Source organism: Saccopteryx bilineata, chromosome 9 (genome assembly GCF_036850765.1).
Source record: "Saccopteryx bilineata isolate mSacBil1 chromosome 9, mSacBil1_pri_phased_curated, whole genome shotgun sequence".
NCBI lineage: Eukaryota > Metazoa > Chordata > Mammalia > Chiroptera > Emballonuridae > Saccopteryx > Saccopteryx bilineata.
Genome location: NC_089498.1, coordinates 17,360,490 through 17,383,274, shown reverse-complemented (window position 1 = coordinate 17,383,274; position 22,785 = coordinate 17,360,490). Strand labels below are relative to the sequence as shown.

General features: G+C 50.0%; 1 protein-coding gene across 1 annotated transcript; it reads right to left on the bottom strand.

The window, feature by feature from the left end:
- Positions 1–13,151: 13,151 nt before the first annotated feature.
- On the bottom strand, positions 13,152–22,067 carry CA7 (carbonic anhydrase 7). The gene is made up of 7 exons (XM_066242743.1): positions 21,929–22,067; positions 19,173–19,370; positions 16,179–16,297; positions 15,282–15,377; positions 15,114–15,176; positions 14,421–14,576; positions 13,152–13,926 (listed from the first exon to the last, which is right to left on the bottom strand). The coding sequence occupies exons 1-7, from the start codon at positions 21,966–21,968 to the stop codon at positions 13,804–13,806; spliced, it is 795 nt and encodes a 264-aa protein (XP_066098840.1). The 5' UTR covers positions 21,969–22,067; the 3' UTR covers positions 13,152–13,803.
- Positions 22,068–22,785: the final 718 nt, after the last annotated feature.

The following is a 22,785-nucleotide window of genomic DNA, read 5'->3' as shown; positions in this document are numbered from 1 at the left end:
CTGTTCATCAAAATCATACCATGAAGTCAACAATACCCATGTTCCTCTGCCTGAATGCATTTCTAGTTGTCACGTCATGGGGCTTCTGTACAGGGGCGCAAACATCAGAAGAACTCATCATATCTTTAGTGCCCTTATGACTCAGCATTTACATGCTGACACATGTATTGCTTTATTAAAAGTTACCTATTTGTGGCTTAGTGGCTAGAGAGTTGGCCTAGCGTATGAATGTTACAAGTTCAATTCCCTGTCAGAGCACCCAGGAGAAACAGCCATCTGCTTCTTTCCCCCCTTCTCCCTCTTTTCTCCTTTTTCTCCTCCCACAGCCAGTGGCTCGATTGGCTTGAGCATTGGCCCCAGGCGCTGAGGATAGCTGATTTGAGCATGGGCCCCAGGTGGGGTTTCCCTGTGGATCGTGGTCAGGGCACATGTGAAAGTCTGTCTCTATCTTCCCTCCTCTCACCTAAAAAAAATTACCTATTTTATACATAAGTATATTTTATAACATATTATAAATGACTGTTCTTTATGTTACAATGAAGGCATTAAATTAATTTTTTGAAATTATGTATACAAGTGAATTATATTTTATTTAGTTTTGGCCTGACCTGTGGTGGCGCAGTGGATAAAGCGTCGACCTGGAAATGCTGAGGTCGCCGGTTCGAAACCCTGGGCTTGCCTGGTCAAGGCACATATGGGAGTTGATGCTTCCAGCTCCTCCCCTCTCCTCTCTCTCTCACTCTCTCTCTCTCCCCCTCTCCTCTCTAAAATGAATAAATAAATAAAAATTAAAAAAAAACAAGCTATATTTTATTTAGTTTTCATTGAAGGTTCATAATGAGAGCATTGCATTTATTATAAAAAGCTGGCTCTGCCTGACCAGTGGTGGCGCAGTGAATAAAGCATCCACCTGGAAATGCTGAGGTTGCTGGTTCGAAACCCGGGGCTTGCCTGGTCAAGGCACATATGGGAGTTGATTCCTCCAGCTCCTCCCCTCGTCTCTCTCTGTCTCTCCTCTCTCTCTCTCTCTCTCTCTCTCTCTCTCTCTCTCTCTCTCTCTCTGTCTCTCCCTCTCCTCTCTAAAATGAATAAATAAAAAATTTAAAAAAAAAGCTGGCTCTGAGAATATCACAAACATAATGTGAGCATAAAAACCAGACACTAAATCCTGGCCTGTGGTGGCACAGTGGATGAGCATCAATTTATAATGCTGAGGTCGCCAGTTTGAAATCCTCTGTTTTCCCTGTCAAGGCACATATGACAAGCAATCAATGAACAGCTAAAGTGAAGCAGTTATGAGTTGATACTTCTCGTTCCTCACCCCCTTTCTCTTCTCTCTGTGAAATCAATAAATAAAATATCTTTTAAACACTGAAATATTTCAGGGTAAAAAGGTATCATGATTGCAAATTATTCTCAAAGTTCAAAAAAAGTATATCTGTGAAAAGAAAAAGAGAAAGAGAGAAAATAAACGTGATAATACAGGGAGTCAGGGTGACCAGACTGTGGGTATTCATTGTGTTAGTTTTAAAATATTTCCATAAGTCTGAAATTTGCTAAAGTAGAAAGGAATTGAGATGAGGGGCTCTGGGTCTGATAGTGGAACCCTAAATGTTGGCTGTTTCTCTTTGTGTTCCTGTGACCACAACCCCAGTTCTACTGGGTGTCACTATGAGGAGAGGTGGGAAAAGAAGGAGCCCATGCCTGACATTTTCTGACATGTGTAGTGAAAGGCAAAAACTACAGGCCGAAGGAAAAACACGAGGCTAATGTGTTCCAAACGTAAAATTTATTTTAAAGACGCCTGGGTGCAGGTGGGCTGAGACCAGCAAATGGTGTCAGCCTGGAGGGAGGGATGGGACAGGGGTTTTACTAAGGTGACTGTAAAGCCAGTAGCCATGGCTACCATCACAGCCGCCTGGCCTGTGCAGGTTTGCCTAGGATTCGGACAGTTGGTAATGAAACAACGGAGCCAAGAACTAGTGGGCCACTAGCTTTAATCCTAGCTTGCATGGGGGGGGGGGGGGGGGCAAGAAATACACACAATGGGAAAACACTTCCCTTTGCCTTCAGGGCTCCCAAAGCCACTGACTTATCTGAGTTTTCCTAGGATCAAAGGTATCTACCTCACCAGCCTTATTCACCTCTGTTCCCCATCTCCTTCTCTCTGCATAAACTCTGCACAAACTGGCATCTCCCTCAGCACTCCACATTCTTGGCTGCTTCTCCTGGCCTCCTTCATGTAGCCTTTCTCTGCTCTCCTCTCTAATGCTAATCTCAAGAACCGAGAGAGAGCAAGCTCCCAGTCTGCCCACTTTATAGTGTAGAAACCAAAACCTTTAATCCAATATACAAACAAGGAAGTCTCTGATACAAAGTCACTTATCTGAGGCATAATGGGATTCCTCATGAGAGTGCACCACTCTACATCAAAAAGGGTGGGAAAGGCTTAGTCTTAAGCCTTAGGCTATAAGAATCCTGCTTGCTTACAGCCTGTCCCCCCAAATCCAATGCAAACTATAAGCAAGCAAAAATATATATCATTATTTACAAACTTATTTGACCAACAGTGTCCAACATTTTTACAATGAAAAGGAGGACAAGAATAAATTGAAGAAAACAATATCATAAATAAAAAAACATTTTATTTATTGCAACAATAATACACTATAATATGATAAATGCATAATAAAAACATTTGTAATATTTTATATTATAATTATGCTTACATGCCTATTAATTTTTAATAATAATTGTAAGAAAAAAGTACTCATTTAGATACAACTACGTCACATCACATGTAATGGATTGACTCTGCATCGATCAAATATAGACATTTACAGATTAGTCTTCCAATATCAAAAAGGAGGACATGTAGGAGAACACTTTTCTAGGGAGGACGGAACTTACAAAAGAAGGACTGTCCTCCCTAAAGGAGGACAATTGGTCACCTTAGTTATACGGATTCTGGGCAACGGCAACTGCAAGATCGCTTCTGTTTGTAGTTGACAGAGATGCCAGAGTTCTTCATAATTGTCTGCACTCTAATCTAGTCTTCTCTTATCAGCATCCAGCTACAAGGGAGGTCTGAGCTGGATTAATAAGTAGACAAGTCCTTCTTCTTCTTTTAGGCCTGCATTGTTCTTAAGAAAGATGGTGAAGCCTGACCTGTGGTGGTGCAGTGGATAAAGCGTCAACCTGGAAACGCTGAGGTTGCTGGTTCAAAACCCTGGCTTGCCTGGTCAAGGCACATATGGGAGTTGATGCTTCCTGCTCCTCCCTTTCTCTCTCTCTCTCTCTCCCCCCCCCCCAAATGAATAAATAAAAATTATAAAAAAAAAAAAGATGGTGAAGCCCTGGCCGGTTGGCTCAGCGGTAGAGCGTCGGCCTAGCGTGCGGAGGACCTGGGTTTGATTCCCGGCCAGGGCACACAGGAGAAGCACCCATTTGCTTCTCCACCCCTCCGCCGCGCTTTCCTCTCTGTCTCTCTCTTCCCCTCCCGCAGCCAAGGCTCCATTGGAGCAAAGATGGCCCGGGCGCTGGGGATGGCTCTGTGGCCTCTGCCTCAGGCGCTAGAGTGGCTCTGGTCGCAACATGGCGACGCCCAGGATGGGCAGAGCATCGCCCCCTGGTGGGCAGAGCGTCGCCCCCTGGTGGGCGTGCCGGGTGGATCCCGGCCGGGTGCATGCGGGAGTCTGTCTGACTGTTTCTCCCTGTTTCCAGCTCCAGAAAAATGAAAAAAAAGAAAAAAAAAGAAAGAAAGATGGTGAATGAGTAGCCATTTTATCTACCATGTAGGTCTTGTGTGCCAGAGGTGCTGAGGGTTCATCTCAAGGGGTCTCAGCTTATATAGCAAGGGTTCAGTAAGTTGGCTGAGGTTGGTCAGCTCTTGACTGCTACCTGTGATAGGGGCCTAGTGCTGTGTATGGGACTTCAGTATTGTGTATAGAGAATTGGACATAAAGAGGAACTTTAAACTTGCTTTTGGTAACTGCTTAGAGTAGAAAATCCCCAATAGTCTGTACAAGGAAGTTAAGCATTAAACGGAGCTTGCCTGTGGCAGTAGCTTAGAGTGAAAAATTTTTACATGGCCAACTAGTTAGATATCTTGACTTAAATCTTGCCTACAGAAGCAGGATATAGTTTTATGCTTTAGCCTTGCAACAATTACAGGAAGAACTGTAATCAGCTTTAGAACAAAGAATGCTTTCTACCAAAATGTCAAGAATGTTGTGCATACATGTTGTAATAGCTATGACTTTGTAGTTTATCCCCTTAAATACTGCTCTCTTTCTAGGGTCAGGGCTGTTAGCTGTTTCTCAGCTAGCAGTCACCAGCTGGCTTGTTGGGCAGATAAAATGCATTATGCTCACTTTGTTAAAGTTAACGCTGCCCATGTGAGGCCGTTGCCCAGGTGATATTAATGTGTGTTGAGAATCCTTGTAGCCTGGGGCTTGGTTTTGGGATTAAGCCTTTCCCACCCTTTTTGATGTGGGGTGGTACAATCCAATCATGCCTCAGAGAAGTGACTTTGTATTAGAGACTTCCCTACTTTGTATATTGGATTAGAGGTTGTGAAGCTACAGTATAAAATGGGGGCAGAATGGGACTTGGCTCTTGGTTCCTGAGGTTAGCATGAGAGAGCAGAGAGAGTAGAGCCAGCAGCAGAAGGAGGCCACGTGGAGGAGGCCAGGGAAAGCAGCCAAGATGGCGGAGTGCTGAGTGAGATGCCAGTTTGTACAGAGTTTGTATCTGGGTTAAGGAAGGAGATGGGGAACTGAGGAGAATAAGGCTGGTGAGCTAGAAACCTTTGATTCTAGGAAACTTGGATAAGTCAGTGGCTTTGTGAGCACTGAATGTGATTGGGTTTTGGAGCCCAGTGTGTATTTTTACTTGCCCGCCGGGTGCAAGCTAGAATTAAAGACTATGGCCCACCAGTTTTTGGCTCCGCTGTTTCTTTGCTGACTGTCCAAATCCAATGCGAACCTGCATGGGCCAGGCTGCTGTGATAGTGGCCCTGGTGGCCTTGGCCACTGGCTTTACACGGCTAATAAAGGCTCTTTAAATTTATAATTAATTTGGGCTCCAATCAATAATTACTTGTGTTCAGTCCATAACATTTGGAGGCCCCAGCAAGATAAGCCAGGCCTTCCTGGCATTTGGGTCAGAGCCCAGCGGGACCCCTGCTACCCCACTCCTAGGAGGAGGTCTCTGAGAAGACATTCCCCAGCCCTAGGAGACAAAGTGGTGGAAGGTTTCCATCTCAAAGTTCTGCAATTCGACTCTTGGAGCCATTTGAATCTGTACTTACCGGTAAGATTTGTTTCAGTTTTTGGGGCGCCCTGTTGGGAGTCTTTGGAAGACTGGGCACAGCATTACTTCTGTTGGGCAGATAAAATATATTATACTCACTTTGTTATAGATGGCGCTGCCCACGTGGAAGCCTGTCGCCCAGGTGATTTTTTTTTTTTTTTTTTTTATAAAATCTTTTTTTTTTTTTAAAGAGAATTTTTATTTTCTTTATTCATTTTTAGAGAGGAGAGAGAGAAACGGGGGGAGGAGCTGGAAGCATCAACTCCCATATGTGCCTTGACCAGGCAAGCCCAGGGTTTCGAACCGGCGACCTCAGCATTTCCAGGTTGACGCTTTATCCACTGCGCCACCACAGGTCAGGCCCAGGTGATATTAATGTGTGTTAAGGGTGGGCTGTGGGCAGGCAGAATCCTTGTAGCCTGGGGCTTGGTTTTAGGACTAAGCCTTTCCCACCCTTTTTGATGTGGGGTGGTGCAATCTCATCATGCCTCAAAAGTGAAGGAAAATTTGTAAACAAACCTACAAATTATAAAAACTAACTAAAGACCTAAGAGAGTGCTGGAGGTAGTACAGAGTAGAATCAGTTTCAGATATCCACCTACTGACCCAGAAAAGTTTTACCCCATTTGGAAGATACGGGGTAGGAATAGTATTAAGAAGGAAAACAGGACCTGGCCGGTTGGCTCAGATGACAGGATTTCAGGCTTCCTCTCAGGGAGTTATTCTGCATCACGGTCTGTTTGATATGTAAGGCTCTCCTGGTGAAGGAAGGGCCTCAAACCAGGAGTCATAGACTCTAGGCCTCCCACCAACTCACTTCAGCAGACTCTGTTCCCTCTTTGGGCCTCAGTTGGTTTGTCTCAGTGGTAGTCAACCTGGTCCCTACTGCCCACTCAAGTGGGCGTTTCTGCTTTCATGGTGGGTGGTAGCGGAGCAACCAAAGTATAAATAAAAAGATAGATTTAACTATAGTAAGTTGTTTCATAAAGATTTATTCTGCCAAACTTAGCAAAAATCCGACATAAGGAACTTGGTAAGTAATTATTATTATATGCTTTAACTTGCTGTAACTCTGCTTTATACATTTTATAAAGTAAAGTTACTTCCCTACTTTATAAATCACCATTACTGTGGAATCGGTCGGTGGTTAGAAAATTTTACTACTTACAGAGATACAAAAGTGGGCGGTAGGTATAAAAAGGTTGACTACCGGCCTGACCTGTGGTGGTGCAGTGGATAAAGCGTCAACCTGGAACACTGAGTTTGCTGGTTCGAAACCCTGGGCTTGCCTGGTAAAGGCACATGTGGGAGTTGATGCTTCCAGCTCCTCCCCCCCTTCTCTCTCTCTCTCTCTCTCTCTCTCTCTCTCTCTCTCTCTCTCTCTCTCCTCTCTAAAAATAAATAAATAAAATAAAAATTAAAAAGGTTGACTACCCCTGGTTTATCTGTAGAGTGGGGTCGAACCTGGAACTCTTTCAGCTCGAATGCTCCAGGATTCCCTGGGCAGCTTATTGAACCCTGCTGTGGCTTCCTCTGGACGGAGCAGTGGACCCTCCAAACCCTGTTCCTGAACACTCAGGAGCAGCAGCAGCAGCAGCAGTAGCTGCCGCCGCCGCGGCAGCAAGGACCCACTCCGCAGTTCCCCAGGAGGCCTGGGTAACTGGAGAGACAGCAGTGTGCCCTCTGGAGACACCCGTGCCCAGGGCAACCAAGGGCTTGTCATTCAGAGCAGGCACTGAGAGGAGGAGGAGAAGAACCCCTTCCTGCAAACCCGAGGGACCCCTGGGAGCCCAGCTGACTCCAGGGCCCCAGTGTCGCCATGCCTTTCCCACTATGCCTGTCCTGAGATGCATCTCAGTGCTTATTCTCCCACGCCCCTGAAGACAAAAACATTTGGGTTGCAGCTGGAGGGATTTAGATTAGACCCACAGACTGCCGAGCCAGGAACTGCCCAAGCATATGTCAATACCACAGGGCCAAGGAGGGGCAGCAGGAAGAGCTGATGAATTGCACCTGCCAGCTGATGAATTTGCCTGTGTCGGAAGGTGGATTTGGGCCAAATGATGGTAAGTGTTTCCTGAGCCTCAGAGAGAGTCCTCTTCCAATCCAGGAGGCCCTCAGCCCTGCTCTAGATTTCCAGTGGCTCCCCATGGCCCCTGGATGGAAAGGTAAACTTGTGCCTCGTATCTAAATCCTCCAGAGCCTGGGGACCCCTGTGTCCCCAACCACACATCCCCTTTGTTCGTACATGCTTGGGGAGAGCAGCCTGCCTCCTCTCTGTCTGGTACATGTTCACAGGAGCTGCCGAGGTTCTTGTGCCTGCTGGGATGTCAGCTACAGTTGACCTTTGAACAATTTTGGGTTAGGTGTGCTGATCCCCCCATGCAGTAAAAAATCCGTGTATAATTTTTGACTCTCTAAAACTATTTGTAGCTTAAGTTCCTCCCTTAACTACTAATAGCTTACCGTTGACCAGAAACCTTACTGATAACAAATGTGTGAACAAAATGTGTGAATTGACACACATTTTGTATATTATATGTACTGTATACTATATTCTTTTTTTTTCTTTTTTTTAATTTTTATTTATTTTATTTATTCATTTTAGAGAGGAGAGAGAGAGGGAGAGAGAGACAGAGACGGGGGGAGGAGCTGGAAGCATCAACTCCCGTATGTGCCTTGACCAGGCAAGCCCAGGGTTTCGAACCGGCGACCTTAGCATTTCCAGGTCGACGCTTTATCCACTGCGCCACCACAGGTCAGGCTGTATACTATATTCTTACAATAAAGTAAGCTAGAGGTAAGAAAATGTTATTAAGAAAATCATAAGGAAAATACATTTATAATATTTATTGAAAAAAATTGCATATAAGTGGATCTGTGTAGTTCAAACCCATGTTCTTCAGGGTTCAACTGTGCTCTGCTCTGGCCCTCTCTTCCAGGAAGCCCTCCCAGACTAATCAAGTCTTTTCAACCAAGCCAGGACCCTTATTTTTTTTTTAATTTATTTATTTTTACAGAGACAGAGAGAGAGTCAGAGAGAGGGACAGATAAGGACAGACAGAAATGGAGAGAGATGAGAAGCAGCAATCATCAGTTTCTCGTTGAGACACCTTAGTTGTTCTTTGACTGCTTTCTCATATGTGCCTTGACCATGGGGCTTCAGCAGACCGAGCAACCCCTTGCTCAAGCCAGCGACCCTGGGTCCAAGCTAGTGAGCTTTGCTCAAACCAGATGAGCCCGTGCTCAAGCTGGTGACCTCGGGGTCTCGAACCTGGGTCCTCTGCATCCCAGTCCGACGCTCTATCCACTGCGCCACCACCTGGTCAGGCGCCAGGACCCTTATTAGGGATTCTATCACCTTACTCTACTCTTCACAGTCTCCTGTGGTCAGTTCCTTGATGAGGGTCTTGGTCTTTCTTCTGGAGGAACAACAAAGGTCCTGCTAGGTGGCCTGAGGCAGGGCTAGCCAGGTTGGAGTGAGGTGGGCGTTAGGGAGGTTTCTTAGAGAAGAAATAAGGTGGGGGTCCCCAAACTTTTTACACAGGGGGCCAGTTCACTGTCCCTCAGACCGTTGGAGGGCCGGACTATAAAAAAAACTGAACAAATCCCTATGCACACTGCACATATCTTATTTTAAAGTAAAAAAGCAAATACAATATTTAAAATAAAGAACAAGTAAATTTAAATCAACAAATTGACCAGTATTTCAATGGGAACTATGCTCCTCTCACTGACCACCAATGAAAGAAGTGCCCCTTCCGGAAGTGTGGCGGGCCCAGATAAATGGCCTCAGGGGGCTGCATGCGGCCTGTAGGTCGTAGTTTGGGGACCCCTAGAATAAGGAAATCAAGTTGGCATCAAATGTTCCGAGAATGCCCTTGTGGAGGACAGAGGTTTAGAGCAGATCTGACTCATTCCTGCTACCACCTCGCCTGGCTACAGGCCAGCCAGAGGGCTTGCTTAGACACTTTGCTAGCAGATGATCCTGCCAAGGTTGACATCCATTTCAGGTTATCCAAAATGGTAACCACTGACCACATGTGGGCTTGGGCACTAGAAATGTGGCTAGTCTGAATCAAGATGTGCTATAAGTATAAAATATACACAGGATTTCAAAAATTTAACACAAAAAATGTAAAATACCTTGTTAATTAAAATTTTTTAAAAACTTATTGATTGATTTTAGAGAGAGGAAAGCAGACAGAGAAAGAGAGAGAGAGAGAGATTGACTGTTGTTCCATTCACCCATTCATTCATTGGCTGTCTCTTACTTGTGCCCTGACCGGGGATCAAACCCCCAATCTTGGTGTATTGGGGTGATATTCCAACCAATTGAGCTACCTGGCCAGGGCTAATTTTTTAATGTTGAGGATATTTAAAAATGATAATATGCCTGACCAGGCGGTGGCACAGTGGATAGAGCGTTGGACTGGGATGCGGAAGACCCAGGTTCGAGACCCCGAGGTCACCAGTTTGAGTGAGGGCTCATCTGGTTTGGGCAAAAAGCTCACCAGCTTGGACCCAAGGTTGCTGGCTCGAGCAAGGGGTTACTTGGTCTGCTGTAGCCCCACGGTCAAGGCACATATGAGAAAGCAATCAATGAACAACTAAGGTGTCACAACGAAGGACTGATGATTGATGCTTCTCATCTCTCTCCGTTCCTGTCTGTCCCTGTCTATCCCTCTCTCTGACTCTCTCTGTCTCTGTGTAAAAAAAAAAAAAAAAAAAAAAAAAAAAAAAAAAAAAAAAAAAAAAAAAAAAAAATATGTTTTGGGTTAATTGAGTTAAATAGGATATATTATTCAAATTAAATATAGTTGTTTCTTTTTACTTTTTTTTTTTTTTTTTACAGACACAGTGAGAGTCAGAGAGAGGGATAGTTAGGGACAGACAGACAGGAACGGAGAGAGATGAGAAGCATCAATCATTAGTTTTTTTTTAATTTTTTATTTATTTTTATTTATTCATTTTAGAGAAGAGGGAGAGAGAGAGAGAGAGAGAGAGAGAGAAACGGGGGAGTAGCAGGAAGCATCAACTCCCATATATGCCTTGACCAGACAAATGCAGGGTTTTGAACCGGCAACCTCAGTGTTCCCAGGTCGAAGCTTTATCCACTGCGCCACCAGAGGTCAGGCATCAATCATTAGTTTTTCATTGGGCGTTGCAACACCTTAGTTGTTTATTGATTACATGCCTTGACCGTGGGCCTTCAGCAGACCGAATAAACCCTTGCTGGAGCCAGCGACCTTGGGTTCAAGCTGGTGGGCTTTTTTTTTTTTCTCAAACCAGATGAGCCTGTGCTCAAGCTGGCGACCTTGGGGTCTTGAACCTGGGTCTTCCAGATCCCAGTCCAATGCTCTATCCACAGCACCACCGCCTGGTCAGGCTCTTCTTACCTTTTAAAATAGACCTACTAAAAATTAATAAATAAATAAAATAGAACTACTAGAAAGTTTTAAATTACATATGTTGCTCTCATGACATCATTTCCATTTACAGAGGTGGACACAAGCTTTGGAGGGCTTGTGTGACATGTGCTACAAATCCCAGGTGTGAAGGCCAGTGCATCTGCCCTAGATATTGTGAACAGAGAAGATACCAAAAGTAACGAGTTATTCCCCAATCCCTGCCTCTGGCTGCAGGACAAACACCAGAACCTTCTATGTTCAAAGAGTCACATTCCCTATTCCCTTTGGGATAAACCAGCTGCCTTTGACAGTGGGCTCAGAGTTAATGCTGTGACCCATGGATGTGGGAGGCTCCCCAAGATGTCCAAGCTGGGCAGATGCTGTTGTTCTACCTTCCTCCCCACCCCGAGACCAGCTCCAACTGCAGTTGCCCATCCCTGTCAGCTTGGGCAACAGTGTGGTCCCCTTGCAGACATCAACTCTTTCAGCAACTCTATTAGGTTACCTTTCAATGTTCATTTCTCTGTCCTTGTCCCCAACCCTTGTCCAGGCCACAGACCACTCTCGCCATAGATGAGTGCCTTACAGTGGAGGTCCCTGGCCATCCCAGGCCACTGCAGCAGCGCAGCTGTAGAGGTAACCATGGGTTGGGAGCAAGACTTCTGTAAGCAAAGCTCTGGGGGACCAGGTCTTTACAGCCACTGCACCTCCAGGAGCCCACCCCAGAGAAGGGAGACTCTCTGGCATCCAGGGCCTGTCTCCTCCACGGGCAAAGCCTGTGCCCCTAACCTGGACACAGACTGGGCATGCTGTACCCACTGGCTCGGACCCCCAGCCTGGGTCTCTTTGGGAGCCACCCTGGCTCCCCAGAGATGCTCTGGGGTTATGGGAGCAGGCAGAGCCCATCTTGTCTTGGGTGCCCTAAAGCATCATTACCAGGAAGCAATCTTTCCTTAGATAAGGATTCAGGATCCAGTCCTGGGTCCCTTGAGGTTAGGCTTGCTGGAGGCATTTGGGATCCAGCTGGGGCATCCCATTTGGATGCAATAGGGTCAAATCTGGGGCTGTGATTATAACATAAACAGGCCACTTAGGGTTTTAAAATAGTTTAAATTTTAAAAATGAATTAAGGAAAAACATTTAGGAAGTGAAGATTCTTGGCAGGCTTGGGATAATTATTATAAAACCAGCTCCCATTTCTCAAGTCCTTTGTGGTGCCAGGACTGTGGTGCCACTATCCCATGGAGGGGCTGACCAAAGTCCCTAGCAGGACCAGCAGCATCAGATCCGTTATGCCACTTCCATGTGGCCACACCATGCCCATCTCTCTCTCCCTCCCTGGGACTCAATTGCTCTGGAATAGAGCAGGAGAGTTATTGGACAGATTCAGGTTCAAATCCTGCTCTGCCACTTGCCTACTTAACCTCCCCAGCCTTGTAATCCTCATCTGTAAAATAGGGGAAATTACAGCTCTTGGATCGTAGAGTCAGAGCCAGACTCTGCCTTGGTCCCTTTGCCTGTCTTCAGAGGCAGCGTTACGAGCATTACTTCCTCACTGCTACCTGCCCCTACACTGAACAAACACCATCTTCCAGACACCGCCCTTCTTATGTGCTCCTAAAACATGGGGAGAAAAGCTCCTGCAAAGGGCAAAGCTGTCCTCCTGTCATCCTGAGCCCCCTCTCTTACCAACCACCTTGAATTAAGATGCTCCAAAGCAGACCACCACCCTCCACTCCCTCCTCAGCTCAGACACCAACATTCCACTGCTCCCTTATTCTCCCCTCCCAGGGCCCTGCAAATGCTGTGTGTCCACTCTGGTCAGCTCCTCCCCAGGGCTCCCAGGCCACACCGATGCCCCACGCTCCACCCCGGGGCACACCCCAGACCCCCCTCTCCTTCACAGATAGCCAAATGCTGTCTTGTGAACTCTACCTCTTAAATCTCTCTCATTCAGCCCCCTGTCCCCACCTCCACCACCCTGTCCCCTCTTTCCTGGCCACGGGCCACCACCTCCTTGATGCCATTTCTGCCCACCCATCCACACTCCACCAGGATCTTCCCCTTTTGCAAATCTGCCTCTATCCCTCACAGACCCTTTATGACTCCCAGGAGCCCTGGGCAAGGGTCCCAGGCCTCCCCCAGGCTCCTGCCCCACCAGGCCTTTCAGCCCCCAAACCCTCTGGGCTCTCTCACCTTCGAGCTTGCACACCTGCTCCAAGCGTATCATTCCTTTCTCCCTGCCTTGGAATTTAATTTCTTCACCAGACGAGGTAGGCTTCCCCTTTTCTCTGCCCCCACCGCCCCTGCCCTGCCCTCTCTATCATCCTCACCTGCTCAGGACCCATGTCCCTCCCAACAACTCACCACTGTCACCTCCCCAATGCCCAGAACAGAACTTGACATAGCACAGGCGCTCAATGAGTATTTGTTGCATGGATGAATGAATTTATTAATCATTGCATGGATGGATGGTCATGTAGGTGACTTTGGTGGCTGGATGTGGACTAGGGGAGATACTACATAAGCTGTGGCCAGTGCCTGCCCATGGCAGCAGGTGGCTGGAGGGAGAAGGCCATGTCACCTCCCGCAGGCTGGGTGCTTTTTTTAATGACCTGGCAGTGAGGTACGTGCATGATGGAGGCCTGAAGAAGAGGTAATGCCGAGAGGGCAGCTCTGCCCACCTCTAATTATTGCTTGAGTCTTTCTGGCAATGCCAGCTGCCTTCCCCAGAGAGCTCGGTCTTGTCCATCACAGTGTGAGCTCAGGGTGGGGCTGCTGCCACTGCCAGTGGGGAAGAAGACAAAAGGAGGTTCCCAGGGACCTTTGGATCTTGGAGAGCAGAGGCAGCCCCAGGCTTGGAACATGCTCAGCTCCTGTCCTTCCTGTTCCCAGGACAGCTGAAGGGTGTCCACTAACTCAGGGATCCCATCAAAAAGCCTGTAGGGTGGCCAAGGATCAAGCCAGCTGAAGGGGGATCCACAGCACCCCCAGGTAGGGAGCCTCAGATGGTTTGGTGTCTGCTGACATGGAAGCCCTTGGGAAAATGATACCCTGGTGGCCGACTGGGCAGCCAGGCTCAGGCCCGAAAGGAGGTCTTGACCAAACGGCCCATCAATGGCTGTGGTGGCCGGAAGTTGTTCACCATGTGGATTCTTTCATCGTCCTCTGAGGTGAAAAACAGGCTCCTAAACTTCTCAATCTTCAGAAGACAGAAGAGAAACGGGGATGCTGTGGTCCCCTCTGATCCCAGACACATCATCTGACATACAGCCAGCTCTGCCCCTCCCTTCTCTTACCCCTAGGGCTTGTCCCCAATCCTCCCCCACTTATTCTCTTTGGGACCCCAACCTCAGTTATTTCCTCATTAAAGGGCCTCCCAATCTGGACCCTGCTCCACCTAGTTCCAATTCCAATCCCAGCTAGCTAAGACTTGTCAGAAAATGCAGCATTTGGATTCTAACACAGTAGGCATGATCCCAGGATCCAGGGATCTCCCCTCCCAACCTGTGTCTAGGTCTTAATGACTATCAATCAAGATAACTCCCATCTAAGAATCTAAACATTTATTAGCAAAAGATGGGAGCCTCGATGGTGGGACCACAGGCTGTGGGGTGCTGGTTGGGAGAGTCACACTGCCAGGGTGGACCCTGAGAGCTGTATCCCTCCACCCGATGTGCCATCAGGAGAACTCACCTGCCTTTCAGAGATGCTGATGGGCTCTTGGAGCACAATCCAGGTGACGCTCTCACTCAGTGGAGGTGTCGTCAGGGAGCCCGGGTAGGTCCAGTAGTGCCGGCTGGCAGGCAGGAGGTACTTGGGGTTGAAGCGGCAGAACTGGGCTTGGGTGCCCTGTGGTAGGGTTCGGGAACCAAGGAGTCAGCTTAGACCTCCCACCAGGACCAGACCAGCAGCCTCTTCACCCATTTCTGTCAGGGGGATCTAGGCTTCTCCTTGGTTCATTGATGCAAATGGAGGGCAAATGTCTGTGATCCCAGATGCCATCTCCCAGCTGGGGCCCGGCCCTGTCCACCCGTTTGCTCGCATGTAAAAGCTGCAGCTGCAGGAGCTTTTTGGCCATCAGGTCTTCTCCCTTGCCCTCAGCGGCCCTTGGTGGACAACCTGCCTGCCGGACAACCATTAATGAATGTGACAAGTATCTTAGCAATCCTATACCCATTAGGGTTGCATGCTGGGCACTCCATGGGGCCACTGACCCTGGTGAAGGGGAGTCAGGTGCGGGATACTGCAGGTGCTGACCTGTCTCTTTCATCTCAGCAGGGCTTTGCTGCCAGAATGGAAGAGTAGATGGGTTCACTCCATGATCTAGCCTCTTCCTCCCTCCCCACCAGGCTGCTCTGGGTCAGAGGCATGGGCCCCTGGGCTTACCCCAAACCGAACCATGTAGAGTGCATCTGTCAGACGGTTCATGCTAGGGTGCTCATCCCCCATCTGTCGGGGAGAAGGTAATGTGATTCCAGTACCACTGTGTTCTGGAACTAGGGGCAGTACCAGGACTTTCATACCCCTCCTGGTCCTGGGTAAACCCCCCCTCACCTCCAAGAAGACACCAACCACAGCCAGGCCATCGGGTGCTGAGGCCGCCTCCCCAAAGCTTCTGTACTTCTTGGCATTCCAATGAACCAGGTGCAGCTACAGGGTTAACGAGAGGCCAGGCCAGTGTTCAGGACCTCCTGGGGGGCTACGGGAGCTCAGAACCAGGCTTTCCTCACTCCCCTCAGACTCGTGGCCCCTCTGCAGCAGGGATAGGCTCTCAAACCTCCCAGGCTTAGCATCCTAAGCGGCCCTGGGGAGCCCCAAAGGGCACACACAGCATCCGCCCTGCTCTGGGCCCAACCCTTTCTTGAGCCCCAGAACCAAAGAAGAATCTGACTCAGGCCCTGCCCTCCTGGACCTAACTGTGAAATAGATAATGGCCATCCAGCGTGACACTCCCTGAGGAAGCACCTGTCCTGAGTCCAAAGAATAATTAGGAGGTTATCAGATGGAACCCTGCGAGAAGGGTATTCCAGGCAGACTGCCTGGAGGTATGGACAAAAACCTGGAGATATGGAGCTGGGTGTGGGCAGGGGACTCTCCACCTGCAGGGCAGCATGGGGAGAGGTTGGGGGAAGATGAGGCCCTGTGAAGCCAGTGCATGCAGGCCCTTGAATACTAAGCTCGGTCTTTGAAGGCTTGTTAGCAAAGGTGTGGTGGGACTGGATTCATCCTTCAGAACACTCCTTTTGGACACACAGACCAGGACAGGAGTGGGTGGAGTTCAGGTATAAGACCTTGCATTGGGGGTAGGTAGAAGATGTCTCTCCCAAAGGCCCCTGGGTGCTCCTGCTCACTCTCTCAGGATCCCACACCAGGACCCACCACACCCCTGAGTGGCCAATCCCTGCTCCTTCCCTAAGTAGTACAGGGATTCCAGTTGAGGAGGACCCTTACCTCGCAGGGGAATGACTTGCCATCCACCGTGTGCTCTGAGCCCACATTGTGCTTTTTGCCCCAGTGGAAATGGAACTGCTTGAGCCGGTAGGGTCCATCCAGGGGGCCCCCAGTCACCACTGTGGGTAGAAGTGGGGCGTGTAGCAATCGGTGTGAGAGAGCCCACACCACCCAGCAGGCACCAGTGCCAGGGTCAGGGCAGTGCCCAGGAGGGGGATACATTCTTTTTTTTTTTTTTTTTTAATTTTTTTTTTATTTATTCATTTTAGAGAGGAGAGGGAGAGACAGAGAGAAAGAGAGAGAGAGAAGGGGGGAAGGAGCTGGAAATATCAACTCCCATATGTGCCTTGACCAGGCAAGCCCAGGGATTCGAACCGGCGACCTCAGCATTTCCAGGTCGATGCTTTATCCACTGCGCCACCACAGGTCAGGCGGGATACATTCTTTATTTGAAAAATTGGTTGGGCTAATAGGTCTTGACTCACTGGTCTCTCAGTTCCCTGGGCCCTTAGCTGGATCAGGGCAGAAATCCTGGCAGCCTGTAGGTGGCAGAGTCTGGTACTGACTCCATCCTCCCCACTCCTGCCCAGTTTGGCATGGAAGCTGGAACCTTGCCTCTAAGCCCTCCATTATCACTAACAATAGGCCTCCCATGTCTGGAGCTCTGACCCAGGGTTGGGTTAGAAGGATTATTTTGTTTAGTCCTCATAGTAACTCATGAGGGAAAGAACCTATTTTCTCTATTTTATAAAGGAGGAAACCAAGGCACAGAGAGAACAAGGCATTTGCCCCAGGTCACACAGCAAGGTACTGAGCTTGGGATATAAGCCTGCGTTTCTTTTGTAAGTCTAGAACCCAAGCCCCTAATCACCAGGCCGTGCTGCCTCTTCAGGACCTGGTTTCACTCAGAGGCCAGCTCCTGACGGTTCCCACTCTGGTGGCTGGGCCCAGATATCTCCAATCCTCCCCCGGCCTCTTTGGTGGGCCCTACTTGTGCTGATTTTGTGACTTTCCCACCCTCATATCTGGTGAGCTGGGGCCACGCATTAGGCCTCCTGGGACTGATTGAATTTCTAGCTGAAAGGGATCTGGCAGTGGAGGGAGCCCCAGCCAGGCCTGAATGTGAGCCCCTGGATCAGGTGGCAGCCCTGGGTTCAGAGTTCCACTAGACCTCTTCAGGATGGGTGACCAAGGCAGGGCACTGGCCCTGTGGGCCCCTCAAGGAGGAACAGTACAGGACAGTCAGGGGCCTAGCTCTCCTTGCTGTCTGTCCTGCTCTATCAGAGAAGCAGGGTCCGCAGGTTGAGCTCCCTGACGTGGCCTGTGGGGACCCTCCCCTCTGAACATGTCCTACCTGGGACCCCAGAGTGTGGTCTCTTGGAGAATGAACTCCTTCCCTCACCTCTTCAACTTGGCTCCCTTGGCCTCCTCCCTTCATCCTGACCATAGAACACATGGCCATTCCCTGTGCTCCTTCTATGTGTTCTGCACTTCATAGGTGTCAACCCCCACAGAGACCTGGAAGGGGATACACTGTTCTTCCTATTGGACAGATGTGGGACTAAGGCTCAGAAACGTAGGTATCCTGCCTAAGGTCACACAGCTGGTGAGTGGCAGAGCTCCAACTGTCTCACTCCCAACCCCACCTTCTTTCCGCTGGCTCTTTGCCCCCGCAGGCCTAGGCATTCTGGTAGGAGAAGGAGCCCCAGCTGGACCTGAAAGTGAGCCCCTGGGTCAGTGTTCCAAAGGCATGTCCCCTTGGGCCTTCTACCCCCACCCCATGCAATGGCCTTCACTGAGCTATTGATGTTTGAATTGAATGATCAGCATCCTCTAAAGGCTGTTTAGAAGGTACAGCCATATGAAAACTGTTTCTTCATAAACTCTAATTTGGGCTCAAGGGCCCCATGTCCCCCCCAAAGCTCTGGGTAAGAGGCTTTTCTCAGAATTCAGTACCAGGAAATGCTATGTCTTTCTGAGGGTCTGCTGGATTTGCTCCCTTCCGCAGCAAGAACTATCACTGATCCTCTTTCCCTTTTTACCTAGCCTAGCAGGGAACTCAGGGCTAAGCAACTAAAATCACTCTTATCTGTCTTCCCTCCTCATCTCTGCCCTTTGATTATTTTATTTGATACTTAAGTGTCCTTAGGTACTTTAATTATGTGTGTGTGTGGTACGGGGGAGGAGAGCAGACAGAGTTCATGTCACTTCCTTACACAAGAAACTCCAGCAAGTTTCCTTGTGCCCCTCCACCCCTCACAGGCCTGGTGATAAAGGACACAATCGCTGAACTGAGGAGCACTCCTGAAGCCTCTTCCTAGGACTTTATCATGAAAAACCTGGACTTTAATCGCAGGTCAAAGAGATCTTGCAAAGAGGGCCACAAGTTCCAGCCAGCCTCCCTTTGGCCCAAGATAGTCGGGATCTTGAGGTTGTGTGTGGAGTAGAACATGCTGGTTTGGGCCCTCCCCAGCTCACTGAGTCTCTACTTGCCCATCTTAGAGGTGGGTTCTTGACAGAAATAGAAGAGCTGCCTGTGACCTTAGCAAGGGGCCTGGCACACAGAACATCTTAGCTCCCTTCTCTGTCACTGCTGGGCTTGGCCAGATCACACAGAGAGGAGGGTTTGGCCTTAGGCCACACAGCCGGTCAGTGATGGGGCAGCGAGTGAAGTGGAAACAAACTCAGCCTAAAGCACTCAGTAGAAGAGAACAAAGGAAAATAACATTTCTCGAGCTTCTGAGCACCTCCTGTATGCCAGCACTACAAACACCACTTCAGTTTTTCATTTTTCCTATGGTCCCAGGTAGCAAATTAAAGTCTTAGTGCTCCCATTTTATGCCTAAGGAGACTGAGGCTCAGGCTGCGGCTTCCTAACTGGTGAGAGGTGGAGTCTTCTTTCCCCACCACAGCACATTGCCCCTCCTGAGCCTGCCCAAAACAGGGTTAGGACCCCAGGTGGAGGGGTGCCAGGGTCTGTCAGGGGCCACTTACCAGATCGATCATCACTGTCATTGAAGTTCACCTGGACAGAGTGGCCATTGTTGGCCAGGCTAATTGATGTGCAGCCCTCATAGGAAAGTTCCAGCGGCTTCAGGCTGGGGGAGTACACAACCTGGCTGGACACGATATTGATCGGCGATTGGCGCTCTCCCTGGGCAATGGGGTACAGCTTGTGCCACTGTGAGGGGCCTGAAGGTGGGAAGAGGGCAAGGACTCAGGCCAGCCCAGATCTCTGGCTGCAGGCTGAGGGCACCCATGTAGGATGATCTCCCTGGTATTTTTTCAGACCTTAGCCTCCGCTTTGGAGCTGTGCAGTCAGGAGCTACAACCCCAGCTCTGGCACTTACCCCCCTCCCCCATTTTGTTTGTTGTCTTTGAAATGACCTCACTAAAACTCACTACCCAGAGCTGATAGGAGGTAATGCACAGAAGAAATTTTAATACAGCCATAGGCTCAGGGGTGGTTCTGGGCAGTGAGTTCTCCCCAACACCCAGTACATGCTCAGAGGGACCCCCAGGCATCTGAAGTCCCTAACCTAACCCTACCAGATTTCTGGCCTCTTCCTGACCTTGTGCATGTTCATGTTGTTGTTTGTGATAATAATAATAACAGCTCCCATCATCCTGGCTTCAGTTCTGTGACGTGCATTTTCTCCTCACAACCACCTTGTGAAGTAGAAATAAGCATGGTCTTCATTTCACAGATAAGGGAACTGAGGCCCATTCAGTCATGTGTAACATACACTTGGGCACTGGTATAAACACAGCATGTGCACGAACTGCCTCCAGCTGTCCTCCCCAGGCATGTGCCTACGGGTCCATAGAGACTTTCATGTATGCACACAGAGCACAGTGAGCAGAGCTCCCTGGGCTCAGAATGGCTAGGGCCAGTAACATGCATGTGTACAAACACACACGCACACTACCAATTATATCTGACACATACCTATGCACCCTCACAAAGGAACTCCCTGTTACAAACCCAGGTCTGCACTAAGAGACTACAGCAAAATACATGCTGGTACACACACACACACACACACACACACACACACACCTGCGTACACACCCACGGGCTCTCACCATCTGCCTCCCAGAGGCTCCATCTGCAGCTGAGAGGCTCAGCATCTCCCTAGGGAACATCCTGAGATGTATCCTATATTTAGAGCTATTGCCGGCTGGTCCTTCTCCCTATTTTTTGGCTTCTTAAGTTTTCCTGAGAAAATAGCAGCAGGTGCCAACAGAGCTGTGTCCCCAGTGGATGACTCAGAATCGTGGCCCAGGCCCACTGGGTTATTTTTGAAGTCTTGTGAGTATGCCGCTTGCTGGCATCTCTATCCTCTGTCCTTCTCTCCCTGAGTGCCCCTAGACTGGACTGCTCAGGTCTGGCTGAGGGTGGCTGGCCATGCGGTGGGTCTATAAGATACTGGATGCTCACAGCTGGTAGACAGGACTAGAATGGAGGCTAGAGTTAAGGCACTCTGACTCTGAGGAAGCGCCCAAAAGCTGACTTGGCTTGGAGCAGGTGCTGGGGGTGGGCGTGGGGGATGATCTTCTATGGGTTGTCAACATGGCCGTTTTTGGCCTTTCTCTCCATCTCTGTTGGCCTCTGTTGCCTTTTTCTGAATGTCTCTAGCTTTTGCAAGACCAGATCTGGAGTTCTCCCCTTCAAAAGATGCTCCTGTGTCCTTGGAGTCCCCCCCAGGGGACCAGATATACCACAGCATCTCTCTAACTCCCTGTGGCTCATCACAATCTCCTGACCCCCAGATTGTAGTCCAGGACCCCACCACCACCACCACCACACACACACACACCCAGGAGGACGACTGCCTCTCCCCAGAGATGCGGGGATGGGGAATGTTTCTTCTACTAGCACTTCCCTTCTCCCCACCAGCACCTGCCCTGCCTCGATCTATTGGCAGCCTGGATGTAGGGTTCTCATTGTTGCCTCAGGGAAAGGGGGAAACCCTCACTCCCCACCCCCACCCCAGCTTGGTAAGAAACAGCTTAGAAGGAAACTGACCTGCCCCAGACCCACACTCAAACTGTTTGGCTTTCACCTTCTGCCTCTTCTCCCTTTCTCTGCATCCTAAGGAAACGGAGGCAGAATCCAGGAGCTATTTTCCAGGACAAACCAGGATGATGGTTGGGGCCACATCTCACACCAGGACGGTTTCAGACACCTTGCTTCATGTAGACACCCAGACACAAGTGCGCACCCAAATACCTCATTTCCTCATGTACCTGCCAACAGGTAGGCGCGAACATCCCCCAGCGAAACTCTCTCCCAGGGGCACTGCGTCCTTTGCCCATGCGGAGCCGGGCTCCTGGGAGGTTCTTCCACACACGACGTGCGCGCTCCGCATCCCGCACCCGCGCACAGCGCTCCGCCCCGACCGCCCCCACTGCTCAAGGCTACCTCCACCCCCAGCGCCCACAACTGGTGAGTGTGTGTCGCGGCCTGGGTCCGAGTGAGTGCGGCGATCTGGAGCTGCGCGGAGGCGGCGGCACAGCGCAGCTGACAGCCGGGCCGGCTGGGGCGCAGCGCGGACTTTGCGCCAGGCGCAGGGGGGTCAGGGCTCCGGTGGGGCAGGGGGGCCGGGCTCTGGGGGCTGGATGGGAGTGGAGAGGGTCCCGTTCTGGCGTGGAGGTTGGGGGACACACGGGTCTGGGAAACCCCGCCGCACGCGAGATTCGGGGGGACAAGTCGCAGCGGATCCGGGTCGGCCAGGGTCTGCGCCTACCGTCGTTCTGGCCGTAGCCCCAGCCGTGGTGGCCGGTCATACCGCTGCCGTCCCCGCAGCCTTGCACCTGCCGACTGGGCTCAGTTCTGCTGGCTCAGGATGCGGCTCCAGCGCCGCTCGCTTCTGCGGAGCAGCCTCTTAAAGCCGTGGCGGGCGGAGCAGCTCCCGGGAGATCCGCCCCGCCCTGTCCCCCCGCCCCCCCGCCCCGCGGCCCCTTCACACAGGGCAGAAGAGGCTGGCCTGCACCGTCCCCGCCCGCAGGCCAGTTGAGCCCCAAGTTGAGATGCAGGGCCAGGAGGACGAAAACTTCTCCCCGCGTTTCGCTCCTGTCCTGGTCTGATGACTCTCCCTCCTTTTCTCCAGCGCACGTACAGGCTCTGGGACAAGAGAAATCACTCATGCTGAGGGCTGCCCTGGTTTCTGCACATTCCCTCCCTTCCCCATGCTTGTCCCCGAGCAGTAAGTCCCACTACCGAGGACCTGGGCTCTGGGCCTGAGTCCTCTGGGAGTGGAGAGACCCTTTTAAATTGCAAATTGTACTGACCATCAGTGTCTAGAACTGGAGCTTCCTCTGTTTGCCAGACACTGTGTCAGGGTCTGGACTAAGCTTTGGGCCCTTCCTGTCCTCTAACCTGGCAGCTTCTCTATAACATGGGGTGGTACTTCCATTAGCCCTCTTTAAGAGTAGGGGACCGAGGCCGAGAGGTGAAGTGACTGGCCCTAGGTCTTCTAGCCAGCTACTGTAGGATTCACTCCCAGTTTGTGTCACTATAGACACTGTGCTCTTTACCAGTACCCCTGGGGCTGGGGACAAGTGGGTCCTGTGGGTGCAAAGTTCTAGGAGCTTTGTGGGAGGG